Raw genomic sequence first — 18,463 nt, 5'->3', positions numbered from 1 at the left:
AGTGCTCAAGGCGGTACAAAGATAGAAAAGTCCCAAAATTGTGTATTAGTCTCAGTGGGCCCACGGTGTTCAATACACGGGTAAATTCAGTGCAAGATTCTGCAAGGAACTGTTCCTCCAATCGCAGGCTGTTTTCTCCTGTGTTGCTGTTGCTAAATTTACCAGGCAGCCTATCAGCAGCAAATTAAGGAGATAAACAGTCTCTGATTGGAGGAGCAGAGAGTAATAGGAGGATGATTGGCTTCTCTTTTTCACAGCGTACGTTCTCTCTCTCTCTCCTGTACAGGCAGGGTCCCCAAAAGGATCACAAATGGTGGAGCAGGCAGGGGAGGCCACAAGGAGAGGCAGAGTTGCAGCAACAGTGCCCACCTGGCCTCCTGCTCATCTAGGGCAGCAAGGATAATCCAGGAAACTACAGGCCGGTGAAATTTACGTGCAAGGATAATCCAGGGAACTACAGGCCGGTGAGCCTTACGTCAGTGGTAGGGAAATTACTGGAGAGAATTCTTCGAGACAGGATCTACTCCCAATTGGAAGCAAATGGACGTATTAGCGAGAGGCAGCACGGTTTTGTGAAGGGGAGGTCGTGTCTCGCTAACTTGATAAGAGTTTTTCGAGGATGTCACAAAGATGATTGATGCAGGTAGGGCAGTGGAAGTTGTCTATATGGACTTGAGTAAGGCCTTTGACAAGGTCCCTCATGGCAGACTGGTACAAAAGAAGAAGTCACACAGGATCAGAGGTGAGCTGGCAAGATGGATACAGAACTGGCTAGGTCATAGAAGGCAGAGAGTAGAAATGGAAGGGTGCTTTTCTGATTGGAGGGCTGTGACTAGTGGTGTTCCGCAGGGATCAGTGCTGGGACCGTTGCTATTTGTAGTATATACAAACGATTTGGAGGAAAATGTAACTGATCTGAATAGTAAGTTTGTGGATGTCACAAAGGTTGGTGGATGTACGGATAGCGATGAGGACTGTCAAAGAATACAGCAGGATTTAGATCGTTTGGAGACTTTGGCAGAGAGATGGCAGATGGAGTTTAATCCAGACAAATGTGAGGTAATGCATTTTGGACGGTCTAATGCAGGTAGGGAATATACAGTGAATGGTAGAACCCTCAAGAGTATTGACAGTCAGAGAGATCTAGATGTACAAGTCCACAGGTCACTGAAAGGGGCAACACAGATGGAGAAGGTAGTCAAGAAGGCATACGACATGCTTGCCTTCATTGGCCGGGGCATTGAGTATAAAAATTGGAAAGTCATGTTGCAGCTGTATAGAACCTTAGGTAGGCCACACTTGAAGTATAGTGTTCAATTCTGGTTGCCACTCTACCAGAAGGATGTGGAGGCTTTAGAGAGGGTGCAGAAGAGATTTACCAGGATGTTGGCTGGTATGGAGGGCATTAGCTAGGAGGAGAGGTTGAAGAAACTTGGTTTGTTCTCACTGGAACTACGGAGGTTGAGGGGCGACCTGATGGAGGTCTACAAAATTATGAGGAGTATAGACAGGGTGGATAGTCAGAGACTTTTTCCCAGGATAGAGGGGTCAATTACTAGGGGGCATAGGTTTAAGGTGCGAGGGGCAAGGTTTAGAGGAGATGTACGAGGCAAGTGTTATTTTACACAGAGGGTAGTGGGTGCCTGGAGCTCGCTGCCGGAGGTGGTGGTGGAAGCAGGGACGATAGTGACGTTTAAGGGGCATCTTGAAAAATACATGAATAGGATGGGAATAGAGGGATACGGACCCCGGAAGTGTAGAAAATTTTAGTTTAGACGGGCAGCATGGTCGGCACAGGCTTGGAGGGCCGAAGGGCCTGTTCCTGTGCTGTACTTTTCTTTGTTCTTTTTGTTTGTAGCCTGTGAGTGAACACGTGGATGAGAGCAGGAATCCTGAGACTGGAAGTGAGCCGGCACCCACATTGTGCCCTTCGCCTTCCTCCCCAAAAACCTATCCACTAAACAGGCAAGGAGAAAAGGAAAGTCCAGGCTGAAGGACAAACCGCATCCAACTCCTGCATTCGTACAAATTCTGCTGAGGCCAGCATGGAGTGTGTGCCACGAGAGGAGGATGCATGGTCAGTATTAGCTAAACCAAACTTCTTAGCTTGGCCCTGGTCCCACCCCTTTCCTGGTGACCAGGACTTGGGGCCGAGTCTGTTTCTCTTCAGTTCTACTTCTTCAGCGAAAAGGCTTTATTGTTGCTTGGAACGTTTTCATTGTCAATTTTAATAATTACTCTTATTTCAAATGATCAATTAAATAATAATAATCTTTATTTTCACAAGTAGGCTTACATTAACACTGCAATGAAGTTACCGTGAAAGCCCCTAGTCGCCACATTCTGGCGCCTGTTGGGGTACACAAAGGGAGAATTCAGAATGTCCAAATTACCTACCAGCGTGTCTTTTGGGACTTGTGGGAGGAAACCGGGGCACCCGGAGGAAACCCACGCAGATACTGGGTGAACGTACAAACTCCACACAGACAGTGACCCAAGCCAGGAATCGAACCTGGGACCCTGGGGCTGTGAAGCAACACTGCTAACCACTGTGCTACCGTGCTGCCTCATGCTGCAATAAAAAGCAATTTATTACTTGGAAATTAATTTTTTGTTTAATTTTGTACCAAACCGTATCTTGCCGAGATTTGAGTGACAAAAAAAATTTAAATGTGACTCCACACATGAAAACGGTGAACAGCCCATCTTAAAGCTTTCATTCTCCCTCAAAAAGATTTACAGTCAATTCTCCCAAATTATCAATCCAACTCCCACTTTCCATTATTCCTAAAGAACTGAAGCACATCATTGCTTCACAACCGCCCTCCCTATTCTACCACACCCTGTCTGGCCCTCTGCAATTGTGCATCTATGACACTGATCAAAGTGATATCCTATGTGACTGCAGCCATGTTTGTACCCCTTCACCTTCCTCTATCTTTCCTCTGACAATACTATTTATTTCAGTCTCCTCAAACAACTCACCTCAAACAACTCATCTCCATGTTCTACCTCTGTACTAAAGTTCTCCCCTAGTTCTGTTTCCACATGTTGCACATTGTCAATAACTCCAATGCTTTCCCCTCTGTTACTTCCATGGCCACCTCTAGTCCATATCAGGATTCTATCCTTGGCCTTCCCGATCATTCTCGACGTGGAAGTCTGAAGAATGCTGCCAGTTTCACACATTTTCTGATAACACCCGTGTACTAACATAACCGTTTCCTCCATTGAACCCATGGCAGTTGCCATTATTTCCCAATGGTAAGACCTGGATAAGCCAAAATAATCCCTGACATATATTAGAAAAAATAACGCATTTTCTTTGGTTTTTGCAAACTCTTATGCACTACCAGCCTCAACGGCTGAGATAGCAGTTCAAACCCTGAACTTGACTTCCTTAACAATATCTGATCCAAGGTCACTTTCTTTGACTTATGCAAAATTGTGCTTCCACATTAACATGAAACCCTGAACTTCTATCAGTTCTTACCTGGACTTCTTGACCATTCTCATTGGTGGCCTCCTGCTTCCACTCTTCCTAAGCTATGTCACAGGAAATGCTGTGGCCTATGTTGCCACCCACACAAAGCACCTGACTTTAACTCTACGTAAGTACGGTTTTGCGTGAGTTAAAATCAGGCCCGAAGAGACAACATCCCCATCGCCCCAAAAGTCCGTACGATCAATTGGTTTCCTGTGCCAATTAATCAAATTAAGATATCGGCATCTCCACAGGCTCACCTCTTTTCTATTTGCATGTACTCCTTCAGCTTTCTATAGCAGCATGCAGGAGCTATTAACTTCTAGATCATGCTGTCACTGCTATTTGACTTTGGTGAATTGGACATTGTGAATTCTCCCTTTGTGTATCCGAACAGGGGCTGGAATGTGGTGACTAGGGACTTTTCACAGTAACTTCATGCAGTGTCAATGTAAGCCTACTTGTGACAATAAAGATTATTATTTAAAGCTACAATCTACACTGCAAACTTCCAATATTTGGTCATTTTTCTGAAGAATCAAAGTAAATCCACCCAACATCAGCCTTACCTGAGCTATCGATGTTGGACCTACTACTCGAATCAGCAGCGCAACAAGAGAAAGGAGCAGAGCAGCTGTTTGCTGAATACAATGCTGGCTCAGGACCTGCGAGAAGGAAAGGAAAGCTTTTTTCATAAGGAGACAAAATACTGATCGTCAGTGTGTGCAACAGAAAATAATTGTGCTTGTTAATTTCTGTTCCATACTCCTATACAGTGTTTGCTTTTATCATGCTGACACAAAAATACAGTAAGTCTCCATTGCATTCCTGAAATATCACAACTTTTAAGTTAAACAATGGTTTTCATAGAAATCAATGTTAAAACTGTCTTTAGGTTCTGTAAAACTTTCCTTACTTGAAAAAAAAATGACAACATCATAACCTCAAATTGAAATACTAAATTCTTACATTGGTAAACAAAATAACTTTTAAAACAAAATAAGTTTTAAAATATAAAATAAAATTTAACTTTCTACCTACAGGAGGATTTTCGAAGTGGGGGTCACGACCCCCGGTGGGTGGCGGAGCCAGCCATCGCAGCATTCCCGATCGTGGGAATTCACATGCAACAGCCGGCTTTTAACAATGCTGGCTGCAAGCAGCTTTGAAAATTACGGTCGGGACCAACTAAAAAAATGCGGCCGCAATCGCAAGCGTGCCCGCTCATCAGCCCACATGCGGCACAGGAGTGTTGGGACCTGAACCCGGGGTCAAAATGCGATCGACGCATGGCAGAGGCTGACTGCGTGGTGGTCACCGATGATGAACAAGGCTATGACCTCGATGTGTTTTGCATCCCTAGACATTACTCAAATGATCTGGAGAGAGTATATATTCCTCATGGTTTAATCATGGACAGAACTGAACATTTGGCAAGGGATATAATGAAAGCCATGGGAAATCATCACATCGTCACCATCTGTGTACTGAAGGGTGACTATAAGTTTTTTGCTGACCGTTAGACTACATTAAAGCATTGAATCGAAACAGTGACCAGTCAATCCCAATGACGGTGGATTTCATCCGCTTGAAGAGTTACTGTAATGATCAGTCAACAGGAGAGCTACTCAAGAGTTTACAAACTGAGGTACAAAATTCCACGTTTTCCTCCTCAAGAAATTGTCCTCTCTGGCTGATTCGTTTGCTGATGAAACTTGGATGCTAAATATGTTTTACCTCTCCTCCTGTGAACCTGATTGGAGTGAGATCATGAGGAGCAAGCAGGCTCACCTCTTGCATTAAATGTAAGAAAAATGGTGGGTCGCGAAGGTCAGCCAGCGTGGGTTGCAAAGATTGGTTGGCATGGGTTGCGAAGGTCGGCCGGCGTGGGTCGCGAAGGTCGGCCGGCGTGGGTCGCGAAGGTCGGCCGGCTGGTAAAAATGGGTCCCCGGATAAAAAGTTTGAAAAGCACTGACCTACTGTACCTCCTCCTTACAACGGATCCTGCTTCCCAAGCCTCCTACTCCCTAATCCTCTTGGTCGCTGCAGATTCTCACCCTCTCCGAGTTGCGACCTCATCCCTCCCTGACCTCCAAGTTGTGGCCTCTTCTCCTCTCCAAACTTCTAAGTTGCCATAGTGGGGTTTGGGGAGCGGGGTAGGCCACAACTCAGATCAAGGAGAGAGGAGAAGCCACTCCAAAACGGTACCAATCGGATTATGTGGGAAACATTGTTAAAATTACTCTGTGACCTTCAACAAGATTACTATTAACTTACCCCATTAACTTACCGATGTTAAATGGGGCAATGTTAAATGAAGACTTACTGTATATCATCAGCATCCCCAAAATATTAAAGTAGCAGTCCATTTGGGAGAAGCTTGTGATACATGATAAAAGCACACTCCGGGTAAACCACAAGTATTAGAGGAAAGGTTCACCTGTGAAAGATTGTGTGTACAGGAGCAAGAATATACTATGGAGAAATAAAATAGAAGAGTTACTGATGAAATTTGTATGGAGTAGAAGGAATGTGCTGTGTTAAAGGATAGCCTATTCTAGTTTTAAGGAAGTAACTATGGTTTGAACTTTGGCATTACTTGTGTTTTTTTAAATGGTTTATCAGTGCACATACAACCAGCATGATTATAGTATTAAGCCAGTCTAACTGAATCAGGGCTGGTTTGTATTATCGATCAGGTAAGTAGAATATTGTGGAAGATCTTCCCACTTAACAACAGATGTATTACATTATCCTGGTCAGATTATCATAGAATATTAGAAGTACAGAATTACACACATTTTACTGATGTTCACATAAGAATATTAGTTGCATCTTGTCTGCCCTGCTCACCTGTTCTACAGTGATGACAGTCCACATTTGGCAGAGTGTTTCTGTGATTGATAATTGCAAGCCCAAATTTAAGGCTTCCCCATGGGCGTGACACACAGCTACCAGAGCAGCAAGGGCAACATTCTGTAAAAGACAAAACAGCTTATGACTCATGAATTCTACTATATCAAAATTAATTCCAATTAATTAGTTAAAATATCTGGTTGTCATCTTTGGTTTAAGTTAAAAGAAAATAAGAAAGTGAATGGCATGCAAGAAACTGAAAACAAAATGTATACCTATTATGAGAAACAAACATTACCAGAAAAGAGAGATGTGACTTGTTAGTTGTAGCAGTACACATTGGACTCTTGACTGATATATTATATAGTTTAGCTTCCTTGGACTATTGACTGAGATATTATAGTTTAGCTTCCCGAGGTCATCTACTGCAATTCCAGATATGTTGGGTTGGTTGATTGGAAGACTGCCATCCTACTGGAAAATTAGCAAACAAATATTGATTGCTCGAAGGAATATTTGAACCCTGTAGTAAATGCTTTCTCAAAAGAGGCGTGCAATGCCAATCAAGGGAAATTAATTTTGTTTGCATTTGAACATTTGATCTAATAGGCACAATCAAACGGAGTTGGCAGTTTTGGCAAAAGCAGGGCGGCACAGTGATTAACACTGCTGTCTCATGGCACCGAGGACCCAAGTTCGATCTCGGCCACACGTCACTGTCCGTGTGGAGTTTGCTCACTCTCCCAGTGTAGGCGTTGGTCTCACCTCCACAATCCAAAGATGTGCAGGGTAGGTAGATTGGCCATGCTAAATTGCCCCTTAATTTAAGAAGTTTTTGACAAAAGCAGCAAACATTATTTGCCAAGCAATACAACATTTTGCAAACATTTAATATTTTCTTAAGACATTGAAAATGTATGGGTTCATCCATTATGCAAAAATATAACCAGCATGCAATCAAACAATCCTCAACCAATTGCTATTTTAAAAAATAAATTTAATGTGCCCAATTCTTTTTTTCCCAATTAAGGAGCAATTTAGCGTGGCCAATTCACCTACCCTGCACACAAGACCATAAGACATAGGAGTGGAAGTAAGGCCATTCGGCCCATCGAGTCCACTCCGCCATTCAATCATGGCTGAAGGGCATTTCAACTCCACCTACCAGCATTCTCCCCGTAGCCCTTAATTCCTCGCAACATCAAGAATTTATCTATCTCTGCCTTGAAGCCATTTAGCGTCCCGGCCTCCACTGCACTCTGCGGCAATGAATTCCACAGGCCCACCACTCTCTGGCTGAAGAAATGTCTCCGCATTTCTGTTCTGAATTTATCCCCTCTAATTCTAAGGCTGTGCCCACGGGTCCTCGTCTCCTCGCCTAACGGAAACAGTTTCTTTGCGTCCACCCTTTCTAAGCCATGTATTATCTTGTAAGTTTCTATTAGATCTCCCCTTAACCTTCTAAACTCCAATGACTACAATCCCAGGGTCCTCAGCCGTTCATCATATGTTAGACCCGCCATTCCAGGGATCATCCGTGTGAATCTCCGCTGGACACGCTCCAGTGCCAGTATGTCCTTCCTGAGATGTGGGGCCCAAAACTGGACACAGTACTCCAAATGGGGCCTAACCAGAGCCTTATAAAGGCTCAGTAGCACATCGCTGCTTTTATATTCCAACCCTCTTGAGATAAATGACAACATTGCATTCGCTTTCTTAATCACAGATTCAACCTGCATGTTTACCTTTAGGGAATCCTCGACTAGCACTCCCAGATCCCTTTGTACTTTGGCATTATGAATTTTCTCACTGTTTAAAAAGTAGTCTATGCTTGGATTCTTTTTTCCAAAGTGCAAGACCTCACATTTTCTCACGTTGAATTGCATCAGCCATTTCCTGCACCACTCTCCCAAACTGTCTAGATCCTTCTGCAGCCTCCCCACTTCCTCAGTACTACCTGCCTGACCACCTAACTTCGTATCATCGGCAAACTTCGCTAGAATGCCCCCAGTCCCTTCATCCAGATCATTAATATATATGGTGAACAGCTGTGGCCCCAACACTGAACCCTGTGGGACACCGCTGGTCACCGGCTGCCATTCCGAAAAAGAACCTTTTATCCCAACTCTCTGCCTTCTGTCAGACAGCCAATCCTCAACCCATGCCAGTCTTTGGGTTGTGAGGGTGAGACCCACACAGACAGGGGGAGAATGTGCAAACTCCACACAGACACTGACCTGGGGCCGGGATTGAACGAGGGTCCTCGGCGCAGTGAGGTAGTAGTGCTAACCACTGCTCCACCGTGCCGCCCTTACCAATTGCTATTTAATTATTTTGGGGGTGGACATTTGTCACATTAAGTATTGGAGGAAACCATCGACTAGTCACTTAAAAAATATCCATGGCATTATGAAAACCGTTAACAGTTATTAGTCTTCCATAACAAAATTAGCTTCATTTTTGCAAATATAATGATTTGTTTTGTGAGGGGTGTTGCTACAAGAGATGGGGGCAGTGGCAGGGGTACATGGGTCCTGTTTCCACTTGTGTTGGTTCATTACTTCTGGAGCTTGGTAGACAAGGTTGCATCTCAAGGGGGTTCAGTACTATACCAGTAAAGTTATTTGAGAATGAAAAAGGATGCATTCATATTGCACATTTGGAAAGTTGCTGGCCTTTCACTCCACAACCCTATATGTATCCTGAACTGCTGTGTGGGGCAGTGGATTAAAGTGCTGTTGAAATCAACGTCTGCAATTTTTTTGTGGTCTCAGGCAAATCCTAGTTTAAGCTGACCAAAATGGCTACACAAATTGGGAATTAAAAGTCTGCTACGAGAGTTAGTGTTGGCTTTGCAGGTTTCTCTTTAGCAATTAGATGATGAGCGCCTCCCCGCCCTGATCCTAAGTGTTGAGTCTGGCAAGCTGAGTATGGCCGATGTGAGGTTGTACATTAAGAGTAATAGAGAACATGTATGAGCTTAACATGCAGCTCACTACTAGTTCATTGGGAATAACGCATACCACAGGTTTTTTGGTGAATGATAACCAGAAGTACAAGCAGACACCTCAGTCTTTCGGTAGTGGGCTGGGAAAGGAAGCTGAAGGAGATGGTGGAACACAAGATCCACGATGCTGGAAGGGCAAAGGTTGGAATGGACAATTCACACTCCTGAAATTGTCTGCTGCAGCAGAAGATTCATGTTTCTAGGAGAGTACTGTGTACTTCCAGGTTGAAAAACATTAACATCACAGAATTTATGATAAAGGTGCAATTTATACATAATCTATAATGCCAAACAAGGACATCTATTTGTTGTACCTTTTTTGAACTCTAATAAAATTATGTCTTACCACTTGTTCTAGTTCTCCCAAGGCACATTTGCTACTTTGCCATTTCAGGCACTGATCAATTGCTGTCCTGGTGATGTCAGAAGTGACAGGTTTCTGAAGCTCAGGGGTCAGAGCTTTAACATTAACTTGTCGCCATAGCAATAGATTGCTAGTCTCCTTGGGAGAAAACCTCTCCACAAATACAACCTGTATATACAATGAAAGGAATATGATGACTCAAAACATGCTTTCAGGCAAGTCCTCACATATCTTACTGAGTGATGCTGACTGCCCCAGGACAATAAATCAATATCTCTGACCAGTAATTGACTTTAATCCTTCAGCCTGGGAGGCAAATTCTTATTTTTACAATCCCAAAGTCGATCAGGGACATACTACATAGTGCACAAAAAATTCAGTTTGCCTGTTACAATTCTTTTCCTTTTCTTTGAAGGAGTCTTAGCGAGTTGCTGCACTGCACTTGTAGATGGTGCACTCACTAGTGGTAGAGAACGTGACTGTTTAAGGCAATGGACAGGATGCTGATTAAACAGGCTTGCTTTGTCCTGGATGGTGTAGAGTTTCTTGAGTGTTGTTAGGGCTACACCTACCCAAGCAAGTGGAGAGTATTCCATCACACTCCTTACTTGTACCTTGTAGGTGGTGATCAAGCTTTGGTGAGTCAGAATGGGAGTTACAGCAGAATTCCCAACCTCTGACCTGCTGTTGTAGCCACAGTATATATATATATATATATATATGGCTGATCCAGTTCAGTTTGGGGTGAAGGATAACTCTTTGGATGTTGATGGTGAGGGAATCCAGAACAGGAGGACACAATCTTAAAATTAGAACCATTTGACAAGTGAGATCTGGAGCACTCTTGTGCACAAAAGGGCAGTGGAACACTGGAATATTATCTCCAAAAATACTCTGGATGTGAGACAAACTGAAATTTTGAATAATATGAATAGATTTTTGTTTCGTGAGAAGATCAAGGGATATGGAACAAAGAGTTCAAAAATGGAGTTAAAACACAGATTAGCCACGATTTAACTCAATGGCAAAACAAGCTCAAGGTGGCACAGGTGGGCAGCACGATGGCACAATGGTTAGCACTGCTGCCTACAGCTCCAGGGACCCGGTTTCAATTCGGGTCTTGGCGACTGTGGGGTTTGCACTTTCTCCTTGTGTCTCTGTGTGTTTCCTTCCACAGTCCAAAAGTGCATGTTAGTTGGATTGGCCATGCTACGTTGCCCCTTGGTGACCAAAGATGTGCAAGTTAGATGGGGTTATGGGATTACAGGGATAGGGAGGGAAACTGGGCCTAGTTAGGGTGCTTTTTCAGGGGGACGGTGCAGAGCCGATGAGCTGAATGGCCTGATAGTTCAAAACCACTTACATGTGGTTAAAATTAAATAGTACATTCATTTACGTAGAAAGATTCTAGGAATTCTATGTTTCTGAATGACCTCCTCCTGTCCCTATATAGGTCCTGAAGGTGATTCCCATCGATTTTTCGAATTCATTCATGGCATATGAGCGTCACTAGCAATTTGTTGCCCATTCCTGATATATTCAACAGGCAAAAAGAAAAAGTGCATTTATAAAGCACATTTCATGTTCTCTGGACATCTCAAAGCATTTTTCAGCCAACTAAGTAATTTTGAAATGTAGTCACTCTTCCAATAAGAATTATAGCAGCCAACTTACACACACTGTCCCAGAAACAACAGCTCCCGTGCACTCTTTTTCTAGCATTCCATCTCAGTCTCATGCTCCATTGCTCACTGCTATCTTGCAGAGATCCTATTTTGGTATCATTAACTAGGGTAGGGAACGATATCTCAAATCATTCAGCAATCAACCATCTATGAATACTTTTGAAACGATCAGCTGTCATAGATCATTGCCGATGTCAGGGTACATTCCATTGACCTGCATTAATCAAATCCTGATGGCACAAAACCACTTTCAGGTGGTTAGAATGAAACTATGATACATTCATTAATGTGGAAAGGTTGTCATATGGAGGCCTGATGGCAACATATGGGTGCCATCAATGACATCCTGCGCCCTTCGGAACCCAGCTAATTTGTTCCTTCTTTAGTATCAAGAAAGTTCAATGAGGAGAGCATGGTGGTGCAGTGGTTAGCACTGCTGCCTCCCGGCACCGAGGACCCAGGTTTGAACCCGGCCCAGGGTGACTGTCCGTGTGGAGTTGCATATTCTCCCCATGTCTGCATGGGTCTCACCCTCTGACCCAAAATAATGTGCAGGGTAGGTGAATTGGCCACACTAAGTTGCCTCTTAATTGGTAAAAAATAATTGGGTACTCTAAATTTATTTAAAAACAAGAAAGTTCATTAAAGTCATGACATTGACCTTAACAGGTCCACAACATCCTCTGTTGATTAGTCTGCTGGTCAATCTCTAGTATATGGCACATACGCCAAGGCACAGTCACAATTATTCAAGCTTAGAGCCTTGCTGCAGAAAAGAAAAGAGCTCCTTCAAACTATATGGCTGAAGTGTAGCCTCTGAGACAGGCTTTTGTAAGATCTCTCTGAAAGTGCACTTGGGTCTAAACATCCTGTTGGATGGGTTATGATGTAATGTTCTGCCTCTTTTCTGCTGTTGCCTAATTAAGATGGCTGACTTTGCAGCCTCCTCAGCACTTCTCGCCACATGTACATCAAATCAAAATGGAATTCCCATTAAGAATAACAATGTGCTGCTATCAGGTACAACATCAATGATTCACTACAATGATTTCCATGGGCAAGACAGAATGTAGAAGAAGAGCTTCTGAGCAGAACAGTGGACATTATTTTATTAAACCTGCAATGAACCCCAAGTATTATGAAAAAGGCCCCACAAATAATTTCAGCCAGCAGTTCTCCCTAACAAAGTACCTCCACCTAAATGAGCAGCTCCTTGCGAATTATAATTTTGAAATAGTGCAGATGGAAAAACAGAACTTTCAAAATGTTTTGGCAGATAACACCGTTCTGTGGCAACTCTGCCACATGTAGCTGCCACCCAGAAACTGTGCAGCTCTTCACTCTGCCCTGAAGCAGAACACAATTTATGGAGATAGAGGGCGGGATTCTGACCCCGGGGCCGGGTCGGAAAACCGCCGGGCCAGGCGCGATTCACGCGGCGCCGCCCTGACGCCGGTCTGCCGATGCACCGGTGACCGGAGAATCAGCGCCATTCACGCTGGCGCGGTCAGCACGGTGCTGGTCGGGGGCCGCTCTACGCCCCCCCCCCCCCCCGGCGATTCTCTGCCCGGGATAGGCCGAGTGGCCGCCAAGAAAGCCCGAGTCTCGCCGGCGCCGTTCACATGTGGTCTTACCCAGCAGGACTTTGGCGTCCATCCTGCGAACGGCGGTCTGGTGGGGTGGAGGTTCCGACGCCGGGGCGGGGGGGCCTCCACCGTGGCCTGGCCCGCGATCAGGGCCTACCGATTGGCAGGCCGGCCTCTCTTGGTGGGGGCCTCTTTTACTCCGCGCCGGCCCCTGTAACTCTCTGCGATGTTGTGTCGGGGCCGGCGCGGAGAAGGAAGCTAGTGCGCATGCGAGAGTTCGCGCCCGTCGCAGCGCGCACGCTCAAATTTGCGCCAGTCGCAGCGCGCATGCGCAGACCCGCAGCGCCCTTTTGACGCCTGTCTTTGCAGCTGGAACCGCGTGCGTCGCTCCAGTGCCATGGTGGCCCCCTGTATGGCTCAGGATCACTGCTTCTGGGGGCCTTTTGACGCTGCCGTAAAACGCGACGGCGTTTACGACGGCGCCAACACTTAGCTTCAGGATCAGAGAAACCTGTCCAGCATGCTTCCAAAGAAGAATCTCAGAAAATGCTAAAACTTGTGACAAATTGTCACAAACTTGTAATTACTGATTTACCCGCTTCTCCAATGCAAGATTTTCAGCCCATAACATAATTTCGGATTCCCAGTTTCTTTATACTAGTGCAATATCTATTCCAGCCACAAGATGCCACTAATAAACTGAGTAAACTATTCAGCTTAATTAATGCCACAAATGCAGTACTGTAACTATGAATTACTTCATTGATTTTAAGTGGTCAGGTTCAGAAATAGTATTATCCTCAATATTTAAAGTTCCACAGTCAAACTCTGCCAACTCCTTTACAAGATAGCGTGGTTTACCCAAAATCCCTATAATTGTAAAGTAAAAAAGTAGCAGCACTTTCTATATAACCTAGACCCATTAGACTATTTGTTCTAAGTCTTTATGGTTATACACAGCAGAACTGTTCAAAGCTCAACCCAATTAATTGGTAAGATCCACTGAAATAAATGCAGCCCGTCACTACTACCAAATTGCCAAAATTCTGGAACTGGTGAGTTATCTGAATTTGGCAGCAGGTTAGTCCACATAATTTTCAGCCCTGTCCTCTTAGAGACTAACCTGATGGTCTGCTGACATGAGAAAAAGCATACGTCGGAGCAGTAAGGATAAATGGGACAGCTGGTAACATTCTCCACAACAAGATTTTACCTGAAAATGGAAACACAATACATCAGTAAATCAAAAAATGCACTACATTTGGAAAAAGTTCTCCTAAAGTGGTCATTTATTTCCTATTTACAATACACACATGACACAATCACAAGCACTCTATGGGTTTGGGTCCACGGTATAAATCTGCCAGAATACAGAATTAATCTATAACCATGTACTAGATCAAGAGAAAGAAAAGTTCATTATCTATGGAAGTAAAAAATTGAAGAGTCTTCAATCAAAGAATAGGGTCAACATATAACTAGATAAAAAGAAAATAGTGACAAGTAATCAGCAGTAATTTAAAAGGGGACACTTGTGATGACAAATCTCAGTAGATGGGCGAAATGCAGTGCCTATATGGGACATGGACTTTCGGAAAATCTTTGGCATGTGAGATCACCAGAGAAGATCAAGTGGGATGAAATTAGGGGGTGAGCAACGAACTTGATTAAACTCAGAAGGGGAATACCAATTTGGAGTTAAAGGTAGTTTTCAGGGTAGTTGGTAGAGGATTGTGGTGTCCCACAGGTGCCAATCATTTCTGCGTATATTACCAATTTAAGTTGCTTACCAGCTGAGCAATGAGAGAAATATGATGAGCACAAAGTTCCGCACTTCCATAACTGCAAATTAATACATATGATGAAACAAACAGAGAATAGGATGCATTTAAACTTTCAACAAACAATTTTAAATTCCCCAAAGGAGTTGCACAACACCATTTACAATTTACTTACGGTCTAAGGATTCAAATCTAAGGCCGGTTGCTTACCATCTAGGGGTGGCACAGTAGCACAGTGGTTATCACTGCCACCTCACAGTTCCAGGGACCAGGGTTCAATTCCTGTCTGGGGTGAATGTCTGTGTGGAGTTTGGACATTTTCGCAGTGTCTGCGAGGGTTTCCTCCAGGTGCTCCGGTTTCTATCCACAGTCCAAAGATGTGCAGATTAGGTGGAATGGCCATGATAAATTACCCCTTCGTGTCCAGGAATATGCAGGTTAGGTTACGGATATAGGGCAGAGTGGATCAGTGAAGACCCGATGGACTGAAGGGCTGCCTCCTGCACTTTAGGGACTCTATGATTCTATGTAGGGATTCTATGATCCATTTTTTAAAACCATTATCAGAAATAAGTTAATTGAGGATCAGTGGAGATTACAAGCTTGATATTTCATTTTGCTTGTGAGGGGTGGCACAGTGGTTAGCACTGCTGCCTCACAGCACCAAGGACCCGGGTTCGATCTTGGCCCCGGGTGACTGTTCGTGTGGAGTTTGCACATTCTCCTCGCGTTTGCGTGGATCTCACCCCCACAACCAAAAAGGTGTGCAGGATAGGTGAATTGGCCACATTAAATTGCCCCTTAATTGGAAAAAAAAAATTAGATATTCTAAATTAAATAAAAATTCCTTTAGCTACTCATTACCTACCGAGCAAGGAAACACCATGCATCTGTAGCTAGTAGTGCAGTTAACATGTGAGGACTGAGTACAGCATCCAATAAGGTGCATTCCTGTAATAAATGGCACATATCTGTAATCATAATCATAAATTTAAGTAGAATATTTACTGATTATGTTGTACTGAAACATTTAGCTGAAAATACAATAATTTTTCAATTTTTAAACTGTTCTCAATTCTTCAAAATAAGTCAATATAATTTTGGTTTGTAGTGGCTTGAATATGGAGCCCGATGTGGATGCTGTTGTACAGTTATAAGTTTACCATTTTGACAACGGCTTTTGCAGTGGTGAAGAGCAAGAAGGAAAACTATTTTAAATTGTTAATACAAACTCCGCAGATTCATAAATTATCTGAAAATCTGTCAGCTAGTCTTAAGAGATTGCAACTAAACACAATTTACATCAGTGAATACTGAAGTGCACGTTAAACACTATGAATCAAAGAATCCCTACAGTGCAGAGGCCATTCGGCCTATCAAGTCTGCACCGACCCTCTGAAAGGGCACCCGACCAGGCCAGGTCCCCCGCCCCAACCCACAACCCCACCTAAGCTTTTTATGACACTAAGGGGCAATTAAGCGTGGCCAATCCACCTATGCACATTTTCTTTTTATAAATTTAGAGTACCCAATTCATTTTTTTCAATTTAGGGGCAATTTAGAGTGGCCAATTCACCTATCCTGCACATCTTTGGGTTGTGGGGTTGAAACCCAAGCAAACACGAGGAGAATGTGCAAACTCCACACGGACAGTGACCTAGAGCTGGTATCGAACCTGGGACCTCAGGGCTGTGAGGCAGCTGTGCTAACCACTGCACCACCGTGCTGCCCTTTATGCACATTTTTAGACTGTGTGAGGAAACCCATGCAAACCGGGGAGAATGGCAAATTCTCACACAGGTGATCACCCAAGGCCGGGATCGAACCCAGTTCTCTGGCGCAGTGGGGCAGGTGTATAACCACCATGCCCTCATTCTAGTATTTTCACTGCATCCAGTAAATCCCTCGGGCTCCTGGACAGAATTTTCCAGGTGGTTAAAGCCGATTAGAAGATCCAAACTCTTGCGTTGGGTTAAGTTTTGACATTCAATGTGTCCAAGATGTGGTAAGAATTGGATATACTGATATTTAATATATAGTTAACTATGTTGGCATCTTGGTAGCTTCAGAAAGTTATCTGAACCTGGCTTATATTCCCGAGTATAGAAAATTGAGGGGCTGAGTGAACTGAAGTGATGAAAATCTTAGTCAGATTTGATAAAGTAGTTCCTGAGACAGTGTTTGTTCCGATGAATGGACCAAGATCTAGGGAACCTAAAGTCTCTGGCATGCTTTGCAAATTGTAACGTGAGGAGCATCTAGTGGAAAGGCAGTAATAAAGCATGCATGTTCATCTTCATTTTGTGGATAATTTTGAGAACTATTCTTTGTGTAATTTCAGGGAATACAAGGGGTAAAAATGTTTTTCAAAGATCTCAAAGAATGGAATGTTTACTTTAAGTCAAAGTTCACACTTACCAACGCTGGAAAAAGAGAAGCTGGAAGGGATGTGATGAAGGAGCAGAGTTGGGTACATACATACTCATAAAGACTGATGTTTTGCTGAGCCTGTCCCTTAATCATCACTCCTAGCAATTGGACTGGCAAAGAAAGCTCTGCATAGCAACGCTGGAAGTTATGAAATAATACATTGAACAAAGGTAACCTGAGGACAAGCAAAAGTATAAAGATTAGGTGTAAACTCTTTTACCTTGCTAAGAAAATTGAACACAGATAACTTTAGGACAACCAAAAATGGAAAAGATTAGGTGCTAATTATTTCTTCTTGCGGAGAAAATTTGTAATCCTTTGCTATTCCCACTGTTGTCATGCACGGGTGTCATTTCTTGCTCGGAAACCAAGACAGGGAGATCAAATGCTCAACAATGGCTGCTATTCTGTAGCAGATTCCAAGAAACTCAAAACTAAAAACAGGGTCCTCCGAGCAGAAAACTTTACAAGTCGTAGGTGAGACCCATAAACTTGCAGCCAACAACACTTGCACAAGTGTTGGGCACCATCAAAGCAGTTTAAAAGTCTAGATTTGTTTACTGATTTTCTTTCTGCTCCTCTGTGAAAATCTGCTAAAATTGTGAAATCTGCAAAATCAGTCGTAAAGAAAGGATATTGTGCTCTGTATATTTTTATCTGTGTACTGCTCTATTCCCCTGCTGTCAGTGCTTATTTCTGTATCTTAAGGAGTTAGTAGTTACATTTTCTACAAAGAATAGAATTCTTCAACATTCTTATTTAAAATATCCACAGTACGTCAGGCAAGGTTAGTTCAAATGATTTAAAAAGTGCATAATAAAACATCTTATGCAATATTCATACATTGCATTAATCCAGCCATTAAAAAACATCAAAACATTACTGACTATATGGTCCTCAGTTTAATTTTAAATCAGCCATGGATACAAAGTGGCAGTAGCTTTCCTTGAACCTAGACTCCTAAATCCTAAATTCAGATCAAGTTACCAGGAGGTACAACAACAGCCTGGGTTTACAGTTAACATGCATTTCATTTGTTTTGGTCCTATCCAAAGCTGGAGAAGTATTGGAGGGAGGTTTTCACAATCATCTCAGGGGTATTGGACGTGAACTTGGAACCAGGGCCCCTAGAAGCCATTTCCGGGGTGTTGGGCCGGCCCGGGCTGCAGGCAGGTGCGGGGGCGGATGTTTTAGCCTTCGCCTCACTGATTACCCGGAGGCAGGTCCTGTTGGGGTGGAGGTCAGTTTCTCCGCCCTGTGCCTCAGCTTG

The 18,463-nt window shown here is 43.5% G+C and overlaps 1 protein-coding gene across 3 annotated transcripts in view; it reads right to left on the bottom strand.

Annotated features, from left to right (window-relative positions):
• Positions 1-18,463, bottom strand: part of c4h1orf112 (chromosome 4 C1orf112 homolog) — a 57,252-nt gene that overhangs the window by 12,217 nt on the left and 26,572 nt on the right. For all 3 annotated transcript variants that reach the window (XM_038794535.1, XM_038794537.1, XM_038794536.1), the window contains 7 exons: positions 17,182-17,368; positions 15,632-15,714; positions 14,773-14,824; positions 14,106-14,195; positions 9,694-9,879; positions 6,338-6,460; positions 4,054-4,149 (listed from right to left, as the gene is read on the bottom strand). In XM_038794535.1, the coding sequence (XP_038650463.1) occupies positions 4,054-4,149; positions 6,338-6,460; positions 9,694-9,879; positions 14,106-14,195; positions 14,773-14,824; positions 15,632-15,714; positions 17,182-17,368 (817 nt within the window). The remainder of the gene's footprint in view (positions 1-4,053; positions 4,150-6,337; positions 6,461-9,693; positions 9,880-14,105; positions 14,196-14,772; positions 14,825-15,631; positions 15,715-17,181; positions 17,369-18,463) is intronic.

This window comes from Scyliorhinus canicula, chromosome 4 (genome assembly GCF_902713615.1).
Source record: "Scyliorhinus canicula chromosome 4, sScyCan1.1, whole genome shotgun sequence".
NCBI lineage: Eukaryota > Metazoa > Chordata > Chondrichthyes > Carcharhiniformes > Scyliorhinidae > Scyliorhinus > Scyliorhinus canicula.
This window is presented reverse-complemented; position numbering and strand designations above follow the sequence as displayed.